This window comes from Pantherophis guttatus, chromosome 13 (genome assembly GCF_059756535.1).
Source record: "Pantherophis guttatus breed Tessera chromosome 13, ASM5975653v1, whole genome shotgun sequence".
Lineage (NCBI taxonomy): Eukaryota > Metazoa > Chordata > Lepidosauria > Squamata > Colubridae > Pantherophis > Pantherophis guttatus.
The window spans coordinates 22,742,597-22,762,025 of NC_142075.1; the positions used below are offsets into that span (position 1 = coordinate 22,742,597).

At 43.9% G+C, this 19,429-nt stretch overlaps 2 protein-coding genes across 8 annotated transcripts in view; one reads left to right on the forward strand and one right to left on the reverse strand.

Annotated features, from left to right (window-relative positions):
* Positions 1-1,763: 1,763 nt before the first annotated feature.
* Positions 1,764-15,398, forward strand: FBXO22 (F-box protein 22). The gene is made up of 7 exons (XM_034409495.3): positions 1,764-1,970; positions 4,546-4,678; positions 5,272-5,362; positions 7,224-7,319; positions 8,305-8,469; positions 11,141-11,300; positions 14,690-15,398. The coding sequence occupies exons 1-7, from the start codon at positions 1,777-1,779 to the stop codon at positions 15,114-15,116; spliced, it is 1,266 nt and encodes a 421-aa protein (XP_034265386.2). The 5' UTR covers positions 1,764-1,776; the 3' UTR covers positions 15,117-15,398.
* Positions 15,399-18,710: 3,312 nt separating this feature from the next.
* Positions 18,711-19,429, reverse strand: part of NRG4 (neuregulin 4) — a 47,341-nt gene continuing 46,622 nt past the window's right edge. For all 7 annotated transcript variants that reach the window (XM_034409496.3, XM_034409500.3, XM_087878123.1 and 4 more), the window contains one exon: positions 18,711-19,196. The gene's annotated coding sequence lies outside the window, so the exon portion shown is untranslated. The remainder of the gene's footprint in view (positions 19,197-19,429) is intronic.

Here is a 19,429-nt window from a genome sequence, read left to right on the forward strand (position 1 = left end):
AGCTATTGACAAGTGCTCCTCGGCTTGTGACCAGAGTTTCTGTTGCTAAGCAAGATGGTTGTTAAGTAAGCCACACCCGATTTTACAACTTTTGCCACCGTTGTTAAGCAAATAGCTCCCGTTATTAAGTGAATTGTGTGGCTGTTAAATGAATCCGGCTTCCCTCATTGGCTCTGCTTGTCAGAAGCCCCCTAAGAAGGTTGCAAATTGTGATCACAATAATTCTGGGATGCTACAACCGTCGTAAATACAAGCCAGTTGCTAAGTGTTCTAATTTTGAACACGTGACCCTGGGAATGCTGTTGAATGATCGAGGGCCGGTTAATTCACTTTTTTCAGTGCCATTGTAACTGCAAATGGTCACTAAAGAAATGGTTGTAAGTTGAGGTTTGCTTGTAGTCCTACTAGTCCTGTTGTATTTTGTTTATTACTTATTAACTAGTTTGGAATCACCTCAATTTTCTTCCCGACTGGCGAAGAGACTGGCTCTTTTCTGGTTTCTTCACATCCTGTATTTTTATAGTTTTTCCATCCCACTTCGACCTTTTATCCTCCTAAACCAGGGGTGAAATCCAGCAGGTTCTGACAGGTTCTGGAGAACCGGTAGGAAAAATTTTGAGCAGTTCAGAGAACCGGCAAATGCCACCTCTGGCTGGCCCCCGAGAGGGGTGGGAATGGGGATATTGCAATATCCTTCCCCCTGGAGTGAGGAGGGAATGGGGATTTTGCAGTATCCTTTCCCTGCCACGCCCACCAAGCCACGCCCACAGAACCGGTAGTAAAAAAAAATTAGATTTCACCACTGCCCTAAACTAAGATGTTCCCAAAAGGTAGCGGGAATTCCTCTCGTTCTTGTCACCATCCTTGTGGGTCTCCTCTCTTGCATCTGTCCCATCATCCTGAAGATCTGTAACTGAAGCTGGACACAAATCATGTCCAGCTTCAAACCATGGATTGTCAGCTGAAGATTTGCAAAACCACTGGAAACTTTTCACTTGCAAAGAACTCTTCCTTGCTCCATTAAAAAAAGAAATTAGGAGGAAATGCAAGGAAAGGAACTGATTATTCCCAGAGTTATGCATAAATATTTCCCAGCCACGGTGAACTTTTCCTTCTTCGTGCCTTCAAGATTTCTCCCTAACCAGTTTTTTAAAACAAAATCTTGCTCTGTACAGGTAGTCCTTGAGTTACGACTGCAATTGGGCCCAAAATTTATGTTGCTAAGCGAAACATTTGTTGAGTTGTGTTCCATTTTGCAACTTTTCTTGCCACGGTTGTTAAGTGAATCACTGCAATTGATAAATTAGTAACCTGGTTGTTAAGTGAATCTGGCTTCCCCGTTGATTTTGCTGGTTAGAAGGTTGCAAAAGGGGATCACGTCACCCCGGGACATTACAACCATCGTAAATGGGGATGCTGCAATGGTCGTAAGTGTGAAAAAACGGTCATAAGTCACATTTCATTGCCGGTGTAATTTTGGTCACTAAAAAAATGAATGTTGTAAATTGAGGACTATCTGCACTATTCTAGGTCTATGGTCTCCCCTCCGACCTCAAGCTATGAATTCATAGAGATAGGAGGAAAAAATAGTATTAAATTCGACAGGTTTCGTTCTTCCGAGTCCCGCTCCGAGCTTCGTAATGTAAGGGAGCGCTCATCATAGAGATGCAGAAGGCTAGAGCGGCTATCCTTGATCACTCGCGGCCGAGGGACGGTTTCCGGGTTCCTCCCCCCCAAGCGCCAGTCTCCACGGCAACGGAGAGCGTCGCGTCGCCTATGGCGTCAGCAGCGCGACGGAGCTTCCGGGACCCTGGCTGGCGCTTTTTCCGGGGGAAGGGGGGGGGGCTCGCGCGGCCTGCGGTTGTCATGGAGCCCGACCACAAGAGCGGCTACGTGCTGAGCAGCCTCGCCGAGGTGGTGGAGCGGATCCTCGGCTTCCTGCCCACCAAGACCCTCCTGCGGGCGGCCTGGTGAGCAGCCGGAGGGCCGCAAGGGAGCCCCGAAGAGCGACGAGAGAGGAACAACGGCCCCTCGAATTGGGGGAAGGGGGGGAGGTGGTGGTCGCAGCCACGGAGGGAAGCGGGCGGGCGGGCGGGCGAGGGTAGGCTGGTGGCGGTGGCAGCGGACGGAGGCAGGCAGAAGTCCCAAGGGAGCAGCTGACATCCCTGGAAGGGGAGGGGGGCTTCAGGAGGAGCCCCCCCCCCACGGCTGCAATGGCCCCCTCCCCCAATACAATGTGATTAATTGATCTATCTAATCTATCATCTCTCTCTATCATCTCTCTCTATCCATCCTTTTATCCATCCATCCATCCATCCATCAATCTAATCTATCACTTCTCTATCTGTCATCTGTATGTATCATCAATTTATATCATCTATCTATCATTTATCTATATCTGTCTGTCATCTGTCTCTATCATCTATTTATCTATCTAATCTATCATTTCCGTATCCATCTATTATTTATCTATCTGTCATCTATCTATCTATCTATCTATCTATCTAATCTATCACTTCTCTATCCATCTATCTGTCATCTGTATGTATCATCAATTTATATCATCTGTCCATCTATCATTTATCTATATCTGTCTTCTATCTATCTATCTATCTATCTATCTATCTATCTATCTATCATCTATCTATCTTTCTATCTATCTATCTATCTATCTAATCTATCATGTCTCTATCCATCTATCTGTCATCTGTATGTATCATCAATTTATCTATATCATCTGTCCATCTATCATTTATCTATATCTGTCTGCCATCTATCTATCTATCTATCTATCTATCTATCTATCTAATCTATCACTTCTCTATCCATCTATCTGTCATCTGTATGTATCATCAATTTATATCATCTGTCCATCTATCATTTATCTATATCTGTCTTCTATCTATCTATCTATCTATCTATCTATCTATCTATCATCTATCTATCTTTCTATCTATCTATCTATCTATCTATCTAATCTATCATGTCTCTATCCATCTATCTGTCATCTGTATGTATCATCAATTTATCTATATCATCTGTCCATCTATCATTTATCTATATCTGTCTGCCATCTATCTATCTATCTATCTATCTATCTATCTATCTATCTATCTATCTAATCTATCATGTCTCTATCCATCTATCTGTCATCTGTATGTATCAATTTATCTATATCATCTGTCTATCCATCTATCATTTATCTATATCTGTCTGCCATCTATCTGTATCATCTATCTATCTATCTAATCTATCATGTCTCTATCCATCTATCTGTCATCTGTATGTATCATCAATTTATATCATCTGTCCATCTATCATTTATCTATATCTGTCTGCCATCTATCTATCTATCTATCTATCTATCTATCTATCTATCTATCTATCTAATCTATCATGTCTCTATCCATCTATCTGTCATCTGTATGTATCATCAATTTATATCATCTGTCCATCTATCATTTATCTATATCTGTCTGCCATCTATCTATCTATCTATCTATCTATCTATCTATCTATCTATCTATCTAATCTATCATGTCTCTATCCATCTATCTGTCATCTGTATGTATCAATTTATCTATATCATCTGTCTATCCATCTATCATTTATCTATATCTGTCTGCCATCTATCTGTATCATCTATCTATCTATCTAATCTATCATTTCTCTATCCATCTATCTGTCATCTGTATGTATCATCAATTTATATCATCTATCATTTATCTATATCTGTCAGCCATCTATCTCTATCATCTATCTATCTATCTAATCTATCATGTCTCTATCCATCTATCATTTATATCAGTCATCTATCTATTTATCTATCTATCTAATCTATTACTTCTCTATCCATCTATCATTTATATCAGTCATCTATCTATTTATCTATCTATCTAATCTATTACTTCTCTCTCCATCTATCTGTCATCTGTATGTATCATCAATTTATATCATCTGTCCATCTATCATTTATCTATATCTGTCTTCTATCTATCTATCTATCTATCTATCTATCATCTATCTATCTATCTTTCTATCTATCTATCTAATCTATCATGTCTCTATCCATCTATCTGTCATCTGTATGTATCATCAATTTATCTATATCATCTGTCTATCCATCTATCATTTATCTATATCTGTCTGCCATCTATCTCTATCATCTATCTATCTATCTAATCTATCATCTGTCTATCCATCTATCATTTATCTATATCAGTCATCCATCTATCTATCTATCTATCTATCTAATCTATCACTTCTCTATCCATCTATCATTTATATCTGTCATCTATCTAATCTATCACTTCTCTATCCATCTATCTGTCATCTGTATGTATCATCAATTTATATCATCTGTCCATCTATCATTTATCTATATCTGTCTGCTATCTATCATCTATCTCTCTATCTCTCTATCTAATCATGTCTCTATCCATCTATCATCTGTCTGTCATCTGTCTATCATCTATATCTATCATCTATTTATCTATTTCTCTCTGTATATATTTCTATATATATATATATATATTTCTGTTACAGCGTGTGCCAGCTGTGGCGGGAGTGTTCCCGCAGAATCCTGCGAACACAGCAGAGCATCACCTGGATCTCTGCCCTGGAACCAGACCAATCCAACAGCCATGTCCTGGTCCACGTGTTAGCAGAAGACATTGAGGTAAGCGGTTTGGACAGATGGACTGAAGCAGGTTTTGCCTATTGTTGTCGAGCTTCGTTCTTAAGGTTGCAACTTTGAAACCACATCAATTTGGCAAGATTTGTTCATGTTTGTTAAATTATCACTTTTACTATTCTTTTTTTTTTTCTAAACCATAATGATTGTTAAGAAACAGCCCTTTGACTGTGCAATTATATCTTTTTTTCCAGTGACAAGTCAAGAAGCAGCCAAGTTTTTTCAAGTTTAATTTGGTTTTAGTTGGAGAAATATCTGCAGCGCAGGTTGAACTCTGGGATCCTTGGTGCTCTCTGAGCTTGGTGGATTTCTTGCAGACATTTCATTAGCCAGCTAGGGAACATGATCAGTACCTGATGATCACCATCACCATCAGAGCACCATCAACACCCCCAGAACACTGATGATGTTACCTAGTCCGGTAACGAAATGTTTGGAAGCTAACAATCAAGCTCAGTCAAGAGCACCAAGGACCCCAAGTTGTATTGGTAGCTGTGCTTGTTTTTCATATACAAGACAAGTTCCTGATGTGTGACTCTCCGTTGTCTATCATGTTGTGTTTTGTGTTTACATTACAGAAAGTTCAAGTCCTTCCTCAGACAGTCTTATATATAATATCAGATGCAGTGAAGTTAAGTGAAAACAGTAATGTTAGTGGTAATAAGAAAGGTAAGTGGCCAGCGAGACTGTTTCCCTCCTCATTGATTTATACACATGGGGCAAAGAAACTGTCTTCTGATTGGGCTGTTTGGGTTCTGTAGACAAAATGACACCCTTGAATGGAACTCTCTGCTCTGTTATGACTTAATTAGACCACTTTGGAGAAGTATTGTTTGGCAGTCACAAAGGGTATTGACATGGGTCTATAGCAGTGATGGCTAACCTTTTTTGCCATTGCGTGCCAGGAGCAGGGTGGGGTGGTTGCACGCACGCGTGCCCACGCCCATAATTCTATGCATCCTGCTCCCGCACATGCGCGTGCGACCCCATGGTCCCACCGGAAGTTGGCAAACGGGCCATTTCTGGCCTCCGGGGCGGGGGAAGACCATTTTTGCCCTCCCCAGACTCCTAGAAAGGCTCTGGAGGCTGGGAAAAAAAGAAAAATCCCCCCCTCCCCGAGGTCCTCCGGAGGCAGGAAACAACCTGTTTCCCTACTTCTGGTGGGCCCAGAAGACCTGAAAATGGAGCTGAGCTCACGTGCCCACCAATATGGCTACGCCTGCCACTTGTGCCATGGGTGCCTCAGGTTCGCCATCACGGGTCTATAGATTTAGTTGACCTAAAGTAATTGAACCTCTTTAATTTATCAGAATCTCTTGTTATCTGCCAGTTGGAGAAGCACGAAACTATATTGCTGGAAGAATCCTATAGAGCCGTATGTTTCAAACCTGCCAACTTTAAAGTATGGGCTTCAATTCCCAGAATTCTGGGACTTCAAATTTTCTCAGTAGTCACAACGGCTGGAGAATTATGGGAGCTGAAGTCCACAAAATCTTAAAAGTTGCCAAGGGTTTGGGAAACATTGTTTTGCGGAGGCAGGATTTATCTTGATCTTCTTTTCCAAGCTTGACCTTGGAAACAGACAGCTGGCAGAGGTTGCTTCTGCTGCTGCTGCTGCTGCTTTGCAGACTCTCGACAACTTTTTCACCAGGTAGCCTTCTAAAGAACTTTGAAAATAAGATCTTTCCTTGTTTGTCCGTACATTTGGAAAGGTTAAATTCCTGGATGATATATTAGATTATACAAATCACCCTTCCTTGTAACAAACATAGATGGATAGCGGAGAATATTTGTAGCTCGGGGTTGAAACAAGGGGTCCTGAGCTTGGCGGTTGTCTCGCAGATGTTTCATTACCCAAACTAGGTAATAAGGTAAAGGAACGACTCGCACATATGTGCTAATCGTTCCCGACTCTAGGGGGCGGTGCTCATATCTGTTTCAAAGCCAAAGAGCCAGCACTGTCCGAAGACATCTCGGTGGTCATGTGGCCAGCATGACTAAATGCCAAAGGCGCACGGAACGCTGTTCCCTTCCCACCAAAGGTGGTCCCTATTTTTCTACTTGCATTTTTTTTACCTGCTTTCGAACTGCTAGGTTGGCAGAAGCTGGGACAAGTCACGGGAGTTCACCCCGTTACGCAGCGCTAGGGATTCGAACCGCTGAACTGCTGACCTTTTGATCGACAAGCTCAGCATCTTAGCCACTGAGCCACTGCGTCCCTTTTTAAACTAGGTAATACCACCAGCCTAAATTCAAATCTCATTTTTATCTCTTGTCCCTTTGTTCCTGCTGGAAGCCTGTCCCAACAACCCATGGATTATCCAAAAACTTATTCCTGAAAATTGTGAAGACCAACAACTGATGGGTGTATGACTTTTCAAGCAGCTCTCCTTACTCCTAGGGATCTCCATGTTTACTGCAGCAGCTAATTAAAATACTTCGAAAAACTGGATGCTGCCCCCCAAGGTTATTATTGATCCTGCAGGAACTTGGACTAACCGTTTTTTTTCCCCCCTGGTTGCAATTATAGCACGGCGAAGATACAGTAAAGAAATTGCGGCCGCCTTGGAAAAACTGCTCCCCAGACGATGCCAGGTGATCGGTCTTGTCACACCTGGACTTGTAGGTAAGGAGAACAACCTTAACAAAATAAGCTCCCTGAGTTTTTCCCTCGGTAGGCTGTACATCCAAACTGGTCTCTCCACCTGCTTAAAGGAAGCAACGTTCTGTAAAATTAATTGCAAGTAAATTTAGAATTTGGACTTCTGATTAGAATGGAAACCGTAGTGGCGCAGTGGTTTACCCTGTTTCCTTGAAAATAAGACTGGGTCTTATATTAAATGTTGCTCCAAAAGACGCATTAGGGTTTATTTTCTGGTTAGGTCTTATTTTGGGGAGAAATATGGTACTAAATGCACCCATCTGGCTGATCATCTTAACGGGCTTATTTTGGGGGTAGGGCTTATATTACGAGCATGCTAGGACTTATTTTCCGGTTGGGCCTTATTTTCAGGGAAACAGGGAAGAGGTGCAGCTCTCACCTCACAATCAAGAGGCTGTGAGTTCGATCCTAGGTAGAGGCAGATATTTCTCTCTCTGGGCACACTGAGAATGTATCTGCTGAACAAAACTCCACATTGGCGACAGGAAGGGCATCCGGCCAGTAAACCACTCTCCTCCATTCAGTTGCCCAGACTCCATCCCCACAAGGGATGATGGAGAAGATGATAAGAATGGAAACCATTCCCACATGCTCGCAAGTCCTGCATAAGTTCCTGGGGCCTAGCAGATCCCTAGTTTCTCTCTCAGGTTTGCCTCAGAATGAATTGAAAGGACTGTAATGTTGAATGGCTTCACATCCGCAGTTGCAAAATCCACTTGAAACAAATCTTTCACTGAGCAACAAAAATTGGGGGGCTCAATTGCAGTCGTCGGCCAAGGACTAACCTTTAAAAACACCAAAGAATAACAAGGAGGATGCTTCACGATCGAATGGCCTGTGCTTCGCTTTATGCTACTTGTGGAAAACGAGAGCACGTTTTCAAAAACGATGATTGAAGTCTTGAAAAATGAGATTAACCCTTTAACTGTCCCGAACGTTGCTTTTTCAGCTACTCCCAAAGGCTCCGGCAGCCATCGTCCCATGGAGGTTGAAGAAACAGAGGCCGGCTTCGCCTTGCTCTTCCCCAAAATCGATGGGGTCAAGATTCAGACCTTCCATTTTTCTAAAGACCCGAAGAAGCAAACCTTGGATGAAGGACAGTTTGCTGAAGCAGGCAAGCCGAAGCGGGGTGGCCGTTTGAGGGATGCCTTTGAACTCTTGCTATTATTATTATTATTTTGTTTTAAAGCTATCCCAGTGTGGGATTTTCTTTCCCAGTGGTAATTCACAAGATTGTAAAAGTTGATACAGCTGACCCTCATAAGACGAACACGGGCTTAAACGGCGCAACCTGGGAATCGCTTTGAAGATATTTTTCACAGCATCTTGGAAGGTTGCAATTTGGGTAGAGTGGTGCAGTGGCCTAGAGGTGAAACTACCGCCTCACAATCAGGAGGCTGTGAGTTCGATCCTAGGTAGAGGCAGATATTTCTCTCTCTCTGGGCACAATGAGAATATATCTGCTGAACAAAACTCCACATTGGTGACAGGAAGGGCATCCGGCCATTAAAACGCTCTGCTAGCGCCATTCAGTTGCCTAAACTCCACCTGACAAGGGATTATGGGGTCGTTAAATGATGATGGCATAGGACCCGGGTACCTTCGAGACCGACTTCTGCCACCAATAGCCTCCCACCGACCAGTCCGCTCCCACAGAGAGGGTCTCCTCAGGGTGCCATCAGCCAAATTATGTCGGCTGGCGACACCCAGGGGGAGGGCCTTCTCTGTGGGAGCCCCAGCCCTGTGGAATGAACTGCCCCCGGAAATACGAAAGATCTCCGACCTCCGGGTGTTTCGCTGCGCTCTGAAGACCCTGTTGTTCCGCCAGGCAGGGCTATTAACATAACGTTTTAAATTGGGGTATTTTAAATTTTTGAGATTTTAATTGGAGCCTAATTATTTAATGATTTTAAATTTTAAATTGTTGTTTGTTTCTGTGTTTTTAAATAGGCTGTACACCGCCCTGAGTCCTTCGGGAGAAGGGCGGTATAGAAATAAAATTATTATTATTATTATTATTATTATTATTATTATTATTATTATTATTATTATTATTATTATTATTATTATTATTATGGTGATGATTGGAAGGTTATGATTTGTGACGTAGTGTTTGGCTGTGAAAAGAATAGGAGAAACTTAGTGATTCTTTGAACCAAATCATATTTTCTAAGTCTTCCTGCCATTCTTTCCATACCGATTTGATCCAGTGGTGGAGGCACCAAACTAGAAACTGGCAGGCGGAGAGACCTAGTCCTGCTTTAGGATGCAAGGCAATGGGTGACTTTGGGCCAAGCACTGGGAGAGAGTGAGTTCTAGTCCTGCCTTAGGCATAAAAGCTGACTGGGTGACTTTGGTGCAGTTACTCTCTTTCAGCCCAACTCACCTTACAGGGTGGTTGTGGGGAAAAGAGGAGGCGGAGGAGGAAGGTGTCATAGATAAGGTTCGCTACTAGAGTTGTTTGTAAAAATAGATAATAAAGGCAGGATAGAAATAAATAAATTAATATTTTCTCCACCCTTAACCATCAGACACGGCTAAGCGAGAGAGCAAAGATCCGTCCTCCAGTGAACACCCACAATAAACTTAAGTCAACCGGTCTGTTCTCCAACTTTGTGCATCTCCCTGCCAAACCACAACTCGTTACTGTGGTTTTTACAGGGTTTTTATAACTGGGAGGAAATGTTGAATCCTGTTTTTTTTTTTTTTTTTTTTCCTAGCTATATGTGTTGTTGGCCGGTTTCCTTGCTGGGCTTCCTGTATTCTGATATGTAAAAGGTTAAAACCGCTGGTTACGTTTGCCCAATACAAAACATATGATTAGAGCCTTACCAAAAAAAAACAAAACCCTCCAGGATTAGGTACCCGAGAGGTCAGAAATTTGCTGGAGGGCTGTTATAGACAACAACAAATCTCGTGGGAATCTTTCCTTTCGATATACGTGCCTGGCTGCTCTGTCCCTTTAGGGAAAGTAGGTCAGATAACGTAAACAGATTCAGCTCGTAAACTAAACGATGCATGACATTTGGCATCTTGTTATCAGCAGAAAGTCAAGAGATTAATAATATTATTTTCTCTCTCTCTCTCAATCTCTCTCTCTCAATCTCTCTATCACTCAATCTCCCTCTCTCTCTCAATCTTTCTCAATCTCTCTCTCTCTCTCAATCTCTCTCCATCTCTCTCTCTCTCTCTCAATCACTCTCTCTCTCTCTCTCTCTCTCAATCTCTCTCTGTCAATCTCAATCTCTCTGTCAATCTCTCTCAATCTCTCTCTCTCTCAATCTCTCTCTCAATCTCTATCTCTATCTCTCTCCATCTCTCCATCTCTCTCTCTCTTTCCATCTCTCAATCTCTATCTCTCTCTCAATCTCTCAATCTCTCTCTCTCTCAATCTCTCTCCATCTCTCTCTCAATCTCTCTGTCAATCTCTTTCTCTATCTCAATCGCTCTCTCAATCTCTCTCAATCTCTATCTCTCTCTGTCAATCTCAATCTCTCTGTCAATCTCTCAATCTCTCTCAATCTCTCTCTCTCTCTCTCTCCATCTCTCTCTCTCTTTTTCCATCTCTCAATCTCTCTCAATCTCTCTCTCTCAATCTCTCTCTCTCAATCTCTCTATCTCTCTCTGTCAATCTCAATCTCTCTGTCAATCTCTCTCTCTCTCTCTCTCTCTCTCTCAATCTCTCTCCATCTCTCTCTCTCTTTCTCTCCCTCTCTCTCCCTCTCTCTCTCTCTCTTTCTCTTTCTCTCTCTCTCTCTCTCTCTCTCTCCTTTTACTCCAACCAGATCTTAAGAGCGACCCAGACCTTAGAGCCATGCTCCTCTTTGGATACAACAACTGGAAGTCGGGATCATCACGATTTTTCCGCCAAATCGTCAATCGCTTGAACGAAAAAAGCATCATTTTAGCGGGCGGATACGTGGACAGCATTAACTCCCTGACTTTGTGGGTGTCTCGTTTTACTAGGTTTCTGTGGTTACAGGTACTCCTCGACGTACAACCACCGTTGAACCCAAAGGGGGTTTTGCCCCCATTTTACCACCTTTCTTGCCAGAAAGAACAGAACAGAACAAAATAGAATAGAATGAAGAGGGAATAGAATAGAATAGAATAGAATAGAATAGAATAGAATAGAATAGAATAGAATAGAATAATAGAACAGAACAGAACAGAACAGAACAGAACAGAACTAACAGAGTTGGAAGGGACCTTGGAGGTCTTCTAGTCCAACCCCCTGCTTAGGCAGGAAACCCTACACCACTTCAGACAAATGGTTATCCAACATCTTCTTAAAAACTTCCAGTGTTGGAGCATTCACAACTTCTGGAGGCAAGTTGTTCCACTGATTAATTGTTCTCACTGTCAGGAAATTTATCCTTAGTTCTAGGTTGCTTCTCTCCTTGATTAGTTTCCATCCATCGCTTCTTGTCCTGCCCTCAGGTGCTTTGGAGAATAGCTTGACTCCCTCTTCTTTGGGGCAGCCCCTGAGATATTGGAAGACTGCTATCATGTCTCCCTTAGTCCTTCTCTTCATTAAACTAGACATACCCAGTTCCTGCAACCGTTCTTCCTATGTTTTAGCCTCCAGTCCCCTAATTATCTTTGCTGCTCTTCTCTGCACCCTTTTCTAGAGTCTCCACATCTTTTTTACATCGTGGCGACCAAAATGCAAATCAATGCGTAAGAATGCATTGATTTGCTTAATGGAATGGCCTAGGCTGAATAACCATCACGTTCCCCTAGCAACCGCCACAAAAGAAGCCAGTCACATGAGTGCCTCAACTTACAACTGTCGTCACTTACAAGGAAAAATTCCAGGCTCCTTCACAGTTGTAGATCTAGGACGACCTGTATACCTCCATGTTTTTCTTCCCCCTTTTTATTTCCTTTTCAAGCAGCGAAACCATCAGAATAGGGTTGCCTGAAAAGTTCTTTTCCCGATTTGGAGTCGGTCACTTTCATTCGATCCTAGGGTTGAAGGAAGGAAGGGAGATTTGGGCCCACTGCTCGTACTGTAACCCCACTTTTAAAACGCTTCGTGTTCTGCGAAGTTATCATTTGTTTGTCTAAATTTAGAAGTGCTAATGAGGTGTGTTACAGCCCTTTCGTCATCTTCACTCCCCCACCCCTGTTTGCACTTCTTCTCTCCTTACCTTATTTGAGTGACTTCCTTTACGTAAGTTAGATAACGCACTCTTGTGCTCCTTAGCCCTTTAGCTTTTAACCAGCTTCTGGTTAAGAGGCTAATTTATTTTATTGGTTTAAAAAAAACCAAAAAAACCCCAAGAAGCTTGAGATTTCCAATATTTGGACCTCAAACTCAAGGCCCGTTGGCCGGATGAGGCCCACGGGGTGCTTAGATCTGGCCCGTGGGGCTGCTCTGGAAACAGCAAAGGACCGGCCCGGGGTGCCTCTGCCAGCGAAAACGGAGCTCAGGAGGGCTGCGTGCTGCCCTCCCGAGCTCCGTTTTCGCTGGCAGAGGGTTGCCCAAGGCCATCGCAGCCGAAAACGGAGCTCGGGAGCCTGTTTCCGCTGGCAGAGCAATCGGGCCACCACAGGTGCCCCCGACACGAGTGTCATTGAGCTGGCCATGCCCACTTTGGCCACACATCCCTCCCCACCCCCCATTAGAGTCAAACACAACCCTAATGCGCCCCTCAACAAAATCGAGTTTGACACACCTGTCTTAATGCCTTCGGGAAATTTTCTCAGGGAAGTGGGCAAGTTGATTGGCTGCTGTCCATCAGAGTAGCTTTTTCTCAGGAGAAATCGGAGAAAATTTTTGATGCCTAAAATGCCCATTTGGGAGCCGAGAGTAGCGTATTGGGTTCGTGAGGTAATCCTCAACTTAACGACAATTGGGACCATCGCTAATTGAGGCAGTTGTGAAGTAAGCTGGCACCCAGTTTTACAACCGGATTTGCTGCAGACATTAAGTGAATCTCACGGTTGTTAAGCGAAACCTGGCTTCTCCCATTGACTCCACTATTTGGGAGCCGGTTGGGAAGGTCACGGAGGGCCCTCACCTGACACAGCGACCGTCGAAAATACACGGCAGTTCTGCCAAGCAGTGAGAGCAATCAACCAGTGGAACAGAAGTTGCCTTCGGAAGTTGTGGGAGCTTCATCCCTGGAGGCTTTCAAGAAGAGACTGGACTGCCATTTGTCAGAAATGGTGAAGGGCAGGGGTCTCCAAACTTGGCAACTTTAAGACTTGTGGACTTCAACTCCCAGAATTCCTCAGCTAGCTTTGCCAGCTTTGCTGGCTGAGGAATTCTGGGCGTTGAAGTCCACAAGTCTTAAAGTTGCCAAGTTTGGAGACCCCTGGTGTAGGGTCTCCTACTTGGGTGCAGGTTGGACTAGATGACCTACAACCATGATGGCGAACCGGTGGCATGCGGAGTCATATCTGTAGGCACACGAGTGTTGTCCTAGCTGAGCTCCAGCGTGCATGCGCGCGCCAGCCAGCTGATTTTCGGGCCTTCCGGACCCACCAGACATCGGGAAACGGGCCGTTTCTGGCCTCTGGAGGGGCTCCGTGGGGTGGGGTGGAGTGAGGAAGGCTGTTTTCACCCTCCCCAGGCTCCAAGAAAGCCTCTGGAGCCTGGGGAGGGTGAAAAACGGGCCTACCAGGCCCACCGGTAACCTTTTTGCTGTTGTGTGCCAAAAGCGGGAGGAGCGCGGGGGTCATGTGCAGGGGGGCGGGTCGCAGGGGGCCATTGAATTATGGGCGTGGGCACGCGTGTACGTGATCCCCCCGTGCTCCCCTGCTTTTGGCACGCGACAGCAAAAAGGTTAGCCATCACTGACCTACAAGGTCCCTTCTAACTCAGTGAAACTGTTGAATTTTGACCAAGCAACAAGCCTTGGTAGTACAGGGGTTTAAGGCACCCTGTTATTAAGCTGGTTATTAAGACCAGCTGCCTGCAATTACTGCAGGGTTCGAATCTCGCCAAGGCTCAAGGTTGACTCAGCCTTCCATCCTTTCTAAGGTAGGTGAAATGAGGACCCAGTTTGTGGGGGCAATAAGCTGACTTTGTATAAATATACAAAAGGATGACGGCTATTGCTGAGCACATTGTAAGCCGCCCTGAGTCTTCGGAGAAGGGCGGCATATAAATCAAATTAAAAAAAAAAATTGTTAAGCCTGAGAACCTGTCATCAGTCACATCTTTCAGCACCGTTGTAAGTTCGAACCTTCGCTAAGCGAACGGTGGTTAAGTCGAGGATTACCTGTATTGCTTTGCATGGCCTTTTGGGTGATGTTGGGTTGTGACCCACCAGCTTCTGACTCTGTTTCCTCCCTCCACCCCCCGGTCCCCTCCTCTCTTCCAGTGACACCCCGCCTGTCGAGTCGTGGGGCGTAGTCGGCCTGGCGTTCAGCGGTGCCCAGATCCAGTGCGCCTCCGTCCTGCTGGAGCAAGACGTCAAGAATGAAAAGTTAGCCGAAGCGGCCATGCAGCGCCTCAAGGCGGCCAACATTCCCGAGCACCACACCCTGGCATTCATGTTCGCCTGCGTGGGCCGGGGGTACCTCTTTTATGAAAACAAACCCAACGTGGAAGCCGACATTTTTCGAAAGTACTTCCCCAACGTGCCGCTTTTCGGCTTTTTCGGACACGGGGAGATCGGATGCGATCGAATCGTGACGGGGAATTTCGTCCTGCGGGAATGTCACGAGACCAAGGATAACCTCCTGCACAGCTACACCACAGTCGTGGTGCTTCTGCACTTGGGTTCGGCTAAAGGCAATCAAGCTTAAAATTCTCTTCCCCTTTCCTCCTTCTGCCATTGTGCAGCAGCCCTTGTCTCCAGGCTGCAATTAATTGTGAGAAACGGGCCATTCTGGGCATGTCATTCAAAGTGTCTCCTGAAACAAAAAGGAAGGCTTGTCCCGTCGGCTTGACCCGGTCTCCCCGATGACGTGATCTTAAATTCGGGGAAAGAAAAAGATGATTTTTTTTAATACCCCGTTTTCTAAAACTGAAAGTGTTTCGTGTATATATATATATATATATTCTGAGGTTTTCGCGGGTGTTTGTATGTAGGTCTTTGGTTATTCAGGGTTTCTCCCGCATAAAATTGGAGGTTTCTTGGCAACGTTTTGGCGAAGTCTCATTCGTCATCTTCAGGCTGGTGTTCTCGGCTTCGTGCTTCTAGGAGCAATGTGTGTGATCGCAGCTGTTTCTGCGATCACACACTGCGATCACACGCAACAGCTGCGATCACACACATTGCCCCTAGAAGCACGAAGCCGAGAACACCAGCCTGAAGATGACGAATGAGAGTTCATCGAAACGTTGCCAAGAAACCTCCAATTTTACGCGGGAGAAAACCCGAATAACCAAAGACCTACACACACACACACACACACACACATATATATATATACACACACACACGGTAGATTTTTACTTCGTTCCGGTAGTTGCAAATGATGATGGTTAGCATCGCCAGCGCTTTCATGATGGAAAAAAAATACTATTTTTTTTTTTTCTTCTCAGGCTGTTAGTGGATTACTGAACAAGCCAGCCTATGAATTAAGCCTGTCTTAAGCTGTCTTTTATTGTTGGTCTCTGGAAATGCAAAGCTTCAGGTCTTGAGCTGAGCTCTTTAAAATCATCTGTGAAGGTAAGGGGGCAAAATAGCCCATGGAGGTCTAGTCAAATTTGAAAAAAAAACATTTGCACTTGAATATTCATCTTTTAGATCAGAGGTCTTCAAACCTGGCAGCTTTAAGACTTGTGGACTTTTAACTCCCAGAATTCTCCAGCCCGCTGGAGAATTCTGGGAGTTAAAAGTCCACAAATCTTAAAGCTGCCAAGTTTGAAGACCTCTGCTTTAGATGGTCTGGATTCTTGGTCTTATCTTGGTAAAAGATTGCAAGTTGGACCATCTTGTCTACTAACTTATAGTTTGTATTATAAATTAGTTGCCTGCTTCTTAGTCGCTTTGGTTGAAGGAAGGTATATATTCCTTGGGGGGGGGGGGCTCTTAAATAAACAAAGGAACCTCAAGATTTGTCTGATTGGGTTTGAATTCTACTGTTGAATGTTTTAAATATGAACTGTCGGGACCTGGAGCTGTCTAAATAACCACAGTCTGAAAGCGTACGCTAATAGGGCTTCCTTCCTGTGCAAAACCCCCCGCCCCAAACCCTTGAATTCACTGCTTTTATCAATGTAAAAAAGACGAACGGCAGCAGAATTATACGACTGCAAGATGTTTAACTTGATATTCATCTTTTTCTCTCTGACATTAAAGCTACTGAAGATATTTATGATTTGGTTTAATGTCCCACGGTTATACTGGGGAAGTTCGGGCAAGTGTAAAATAAGGTAGCAGAGAATTAAATACACGATTTTTTGTCCCTCTCAACCTCAAGTTATATTCTTTCTGTCTTCCTCCAAAAGCAGAAGGCTGAGAAGTTTTGACTTTTTTTTTTCCCCCTCACCAAAATGCGTTCGTCTTTTCCGTGAAAAATTGAAAACCGCAATGCAAGGAAATACCATTTTTCTTTGTGGATACACATGTCCCGTGTGATGTATTTTGGGAGTCGTTGCAGACTTGACTGCTTTTGGAAGAAATGCTGTTTGCTGGACTAGCTTTAATGACCTACTTCATTACGTAGCTGTTGATGCTGCTTTTGAATAGATGAAGGATGGTAATCCAGCTTCAGGACCAAATGCCCCACGTAGTTGAAGTCGTTGCCTAACATCGAGATAATCCCCGATTATCTTTCTTCTGGTTTGATTTGGTAATGTTAACGCAATACCCCCTTCCCCCCAAAATACTAAAACTTAGGGAAATATTAGGGGCAGGAATACAGAAGGTTGGTGAGCGTACTATAGGTAGGTGCAGGTTTATGGGGCAAGTTTTAGGGTGGTTTCATAAAGCCAGTAATTCAAAAGTTTTAGGAAAGTCTTTTTTAAAATAATATTTAAAATGCGCAAAAGTGAAACTCTGCTTACGTCTCGGAGACATCCCATTCTGAAGCCACTGCTGAGATTTTATTTACCAAAAAATTAATTTGGATGGGTTTGCCTGTGGAGCACACTTAGCTAGCTTCTTTTAAAGTCGGGTTTTAACAGCCAGCGTGTTTATTTTAAAGTGGGGGTCCTCAAACTTGGCAGCCTTAAGACTTGTGGATTTCAACTCCTAGAATTCTCTAGGAGAATTGGTGGGAGGGGAATTCTGGGAGTTGAAGTCCACAAAGCTGCCAAGTTTGAAGACCTCTGTTTTAAAGGAAACCTTTTTCTGCTGAAAACTTAGCGCTGTTTCATGGAAGACAATCTAAAGTGTATATTGAAAATGCAACTGTCAAAGTTGGCATTGACATGTGCTGGGCACACCAGAGTAAACCCAGAATTGGGTTGCTTTAAAAAGTTTCCTGAATTGAGGTTGAGTCTGGAAAATTTGGTACATGGTCAACTGAGTTTTCTGGGTAAATTGACTGGGTAAAAACAAGTTCCGTTTTGGGATTGTAATGCAGAGGTCAGATTGTGTTAGAAATAAATCCATTTACAGCCAATAGTAAATGTTGGGGGGGAGGTGGTTTTCTCAATTCTGCGGGTCTGTGGTTGCAATTTTTTCAAATCAGAAGGCATGCAAAAATAAATAACTTTAAAGGAGAAGCCTACAGACCAATTGATGGTTTCATGAGTAAGAAGAAGAAATGATTTTTGAGTCTTTACAGAACTACATATAGTTTTATGTTAGTTTGTTGGATTTTTTCCCCCCTCAGTTTTCTTCCTGAACAGGGATATCAAACTCAAGGCCCGTGATCTTGATCCAGTCCACTGGGTGCTTAAATCCGGCAGCGCCTGCACCCCCCCCCCTCGCGCCTCGTTTTCACCCTACATGGCCTCCTGCAGCACTCTGCCGGCTGAAAACGGGGCTGAAAACAGCCGCCAGAGTGCTGCAGGAGGCCATATGGGGTGAAAATGAGGCACAAGGGGTGCTGTGCGTGGCCCCCCCCCCCCCCCCCCGTGCCCCATTTTGGCTGGCAGGGTGCTGCAGGATGCATCCGTCCCGCCACCTCCCCCCACCCTCCACCAGCCCATGGAGGAGAGCTACAGTGCTGATCCGGTCCTCGAAGAAATCCAGTTTGACGCCCCTGTTCTAGAAGCTCTTCCAACTCTTTTCTAAAACAACAACTTTGTGAGTAGACCGGACTGAGAGTAAATTAACCCCAGGACCAAGGTGGCCCCAAACCTGAGCCTCCCCAATCCTCATCCTTAACTATTACTCTACTCTGGCTAGGCCAGGCATTATTTCTTAATTACTTCTCTTTTACAACCAACTGATAACACGTGAACGAATTTTAACCCCAGAATACTTTGAGGGATCTCAGATACGTCTTTGAAAAGGATAAACTTTATTTACAAATGGGAATGTTTCAAACAGAAGAAAAAAAGGAATACGGTGACTACATCGTTCATGACGCTAAAAGGGCTCACCCGATGTCGACCGCTGTACGTTGTGGAAACCTTTACATAAAATGCTTCTTATTTTGTTCACTAAGCTTGCTCCTGGCATGGAAAGTCCGTTGTAGGATACTAAAACATAAAGCTGATTTCACCTTCGATAAAGACGGATGGAAGCTCTTCAACAGCTTTTCGATACTACCTACTAATGTTCGGAAATACTTTAAAAGCATTTTGTCTATTTTAATTACCGAGGATGGAGTTGACTCTATTGTCTCTCTCAGCATCTTCACATACCTCTGACCTCCTGTGTCTGGGAACGGTAAGAACATAAATTGTGCATATTTCTGCCTAGATATTTGGTCCCGTAAATCACATTCTTCGTTCAGAGTATCTGGGAACGCAGATACAGATTCCTGAAAAATCACAGAAGACAGTGGCTTTATTAGACTTTTCTTTTTTTAAAAAAAAATAATAAATGTCAAATTACGTGTTATCTTTCCCATCATTTCTGTCAAGGCAGCTTGCAAAGGTATTAAACTAGCACACTACTGGTGGTGTACCCACAGGAATTAATTAAGCACATCAAAAATGAGGAACGGAAAATCGTCGAGAATACGACAAGCAAATTTTAACTCGTTCATCGGCT

Coding starts and splice junctions, on each gene's coding strand:
- FBXO22 (XM_034409495.3), top strand. CDS start 1,777: ATGGCGTCAGCAGCGCGACGGAGCTTCCGGGACCCTGGCTGGCGCTTT. Junction 5,363..7,223: donor TGTTAGTGGTAATAAGAAAG/GTAAGTGGCCAG, acceptor TTGCAATTATAG/CACGGCGAAGATACAGTAAA. Junction 7,320..8,304: donor TGTCACACCTGGACTTGTAG/GTAAGGAGAACA, acceptor TTGCTTTTTCAG/CTACTCCCAAAGGCTCCGGC.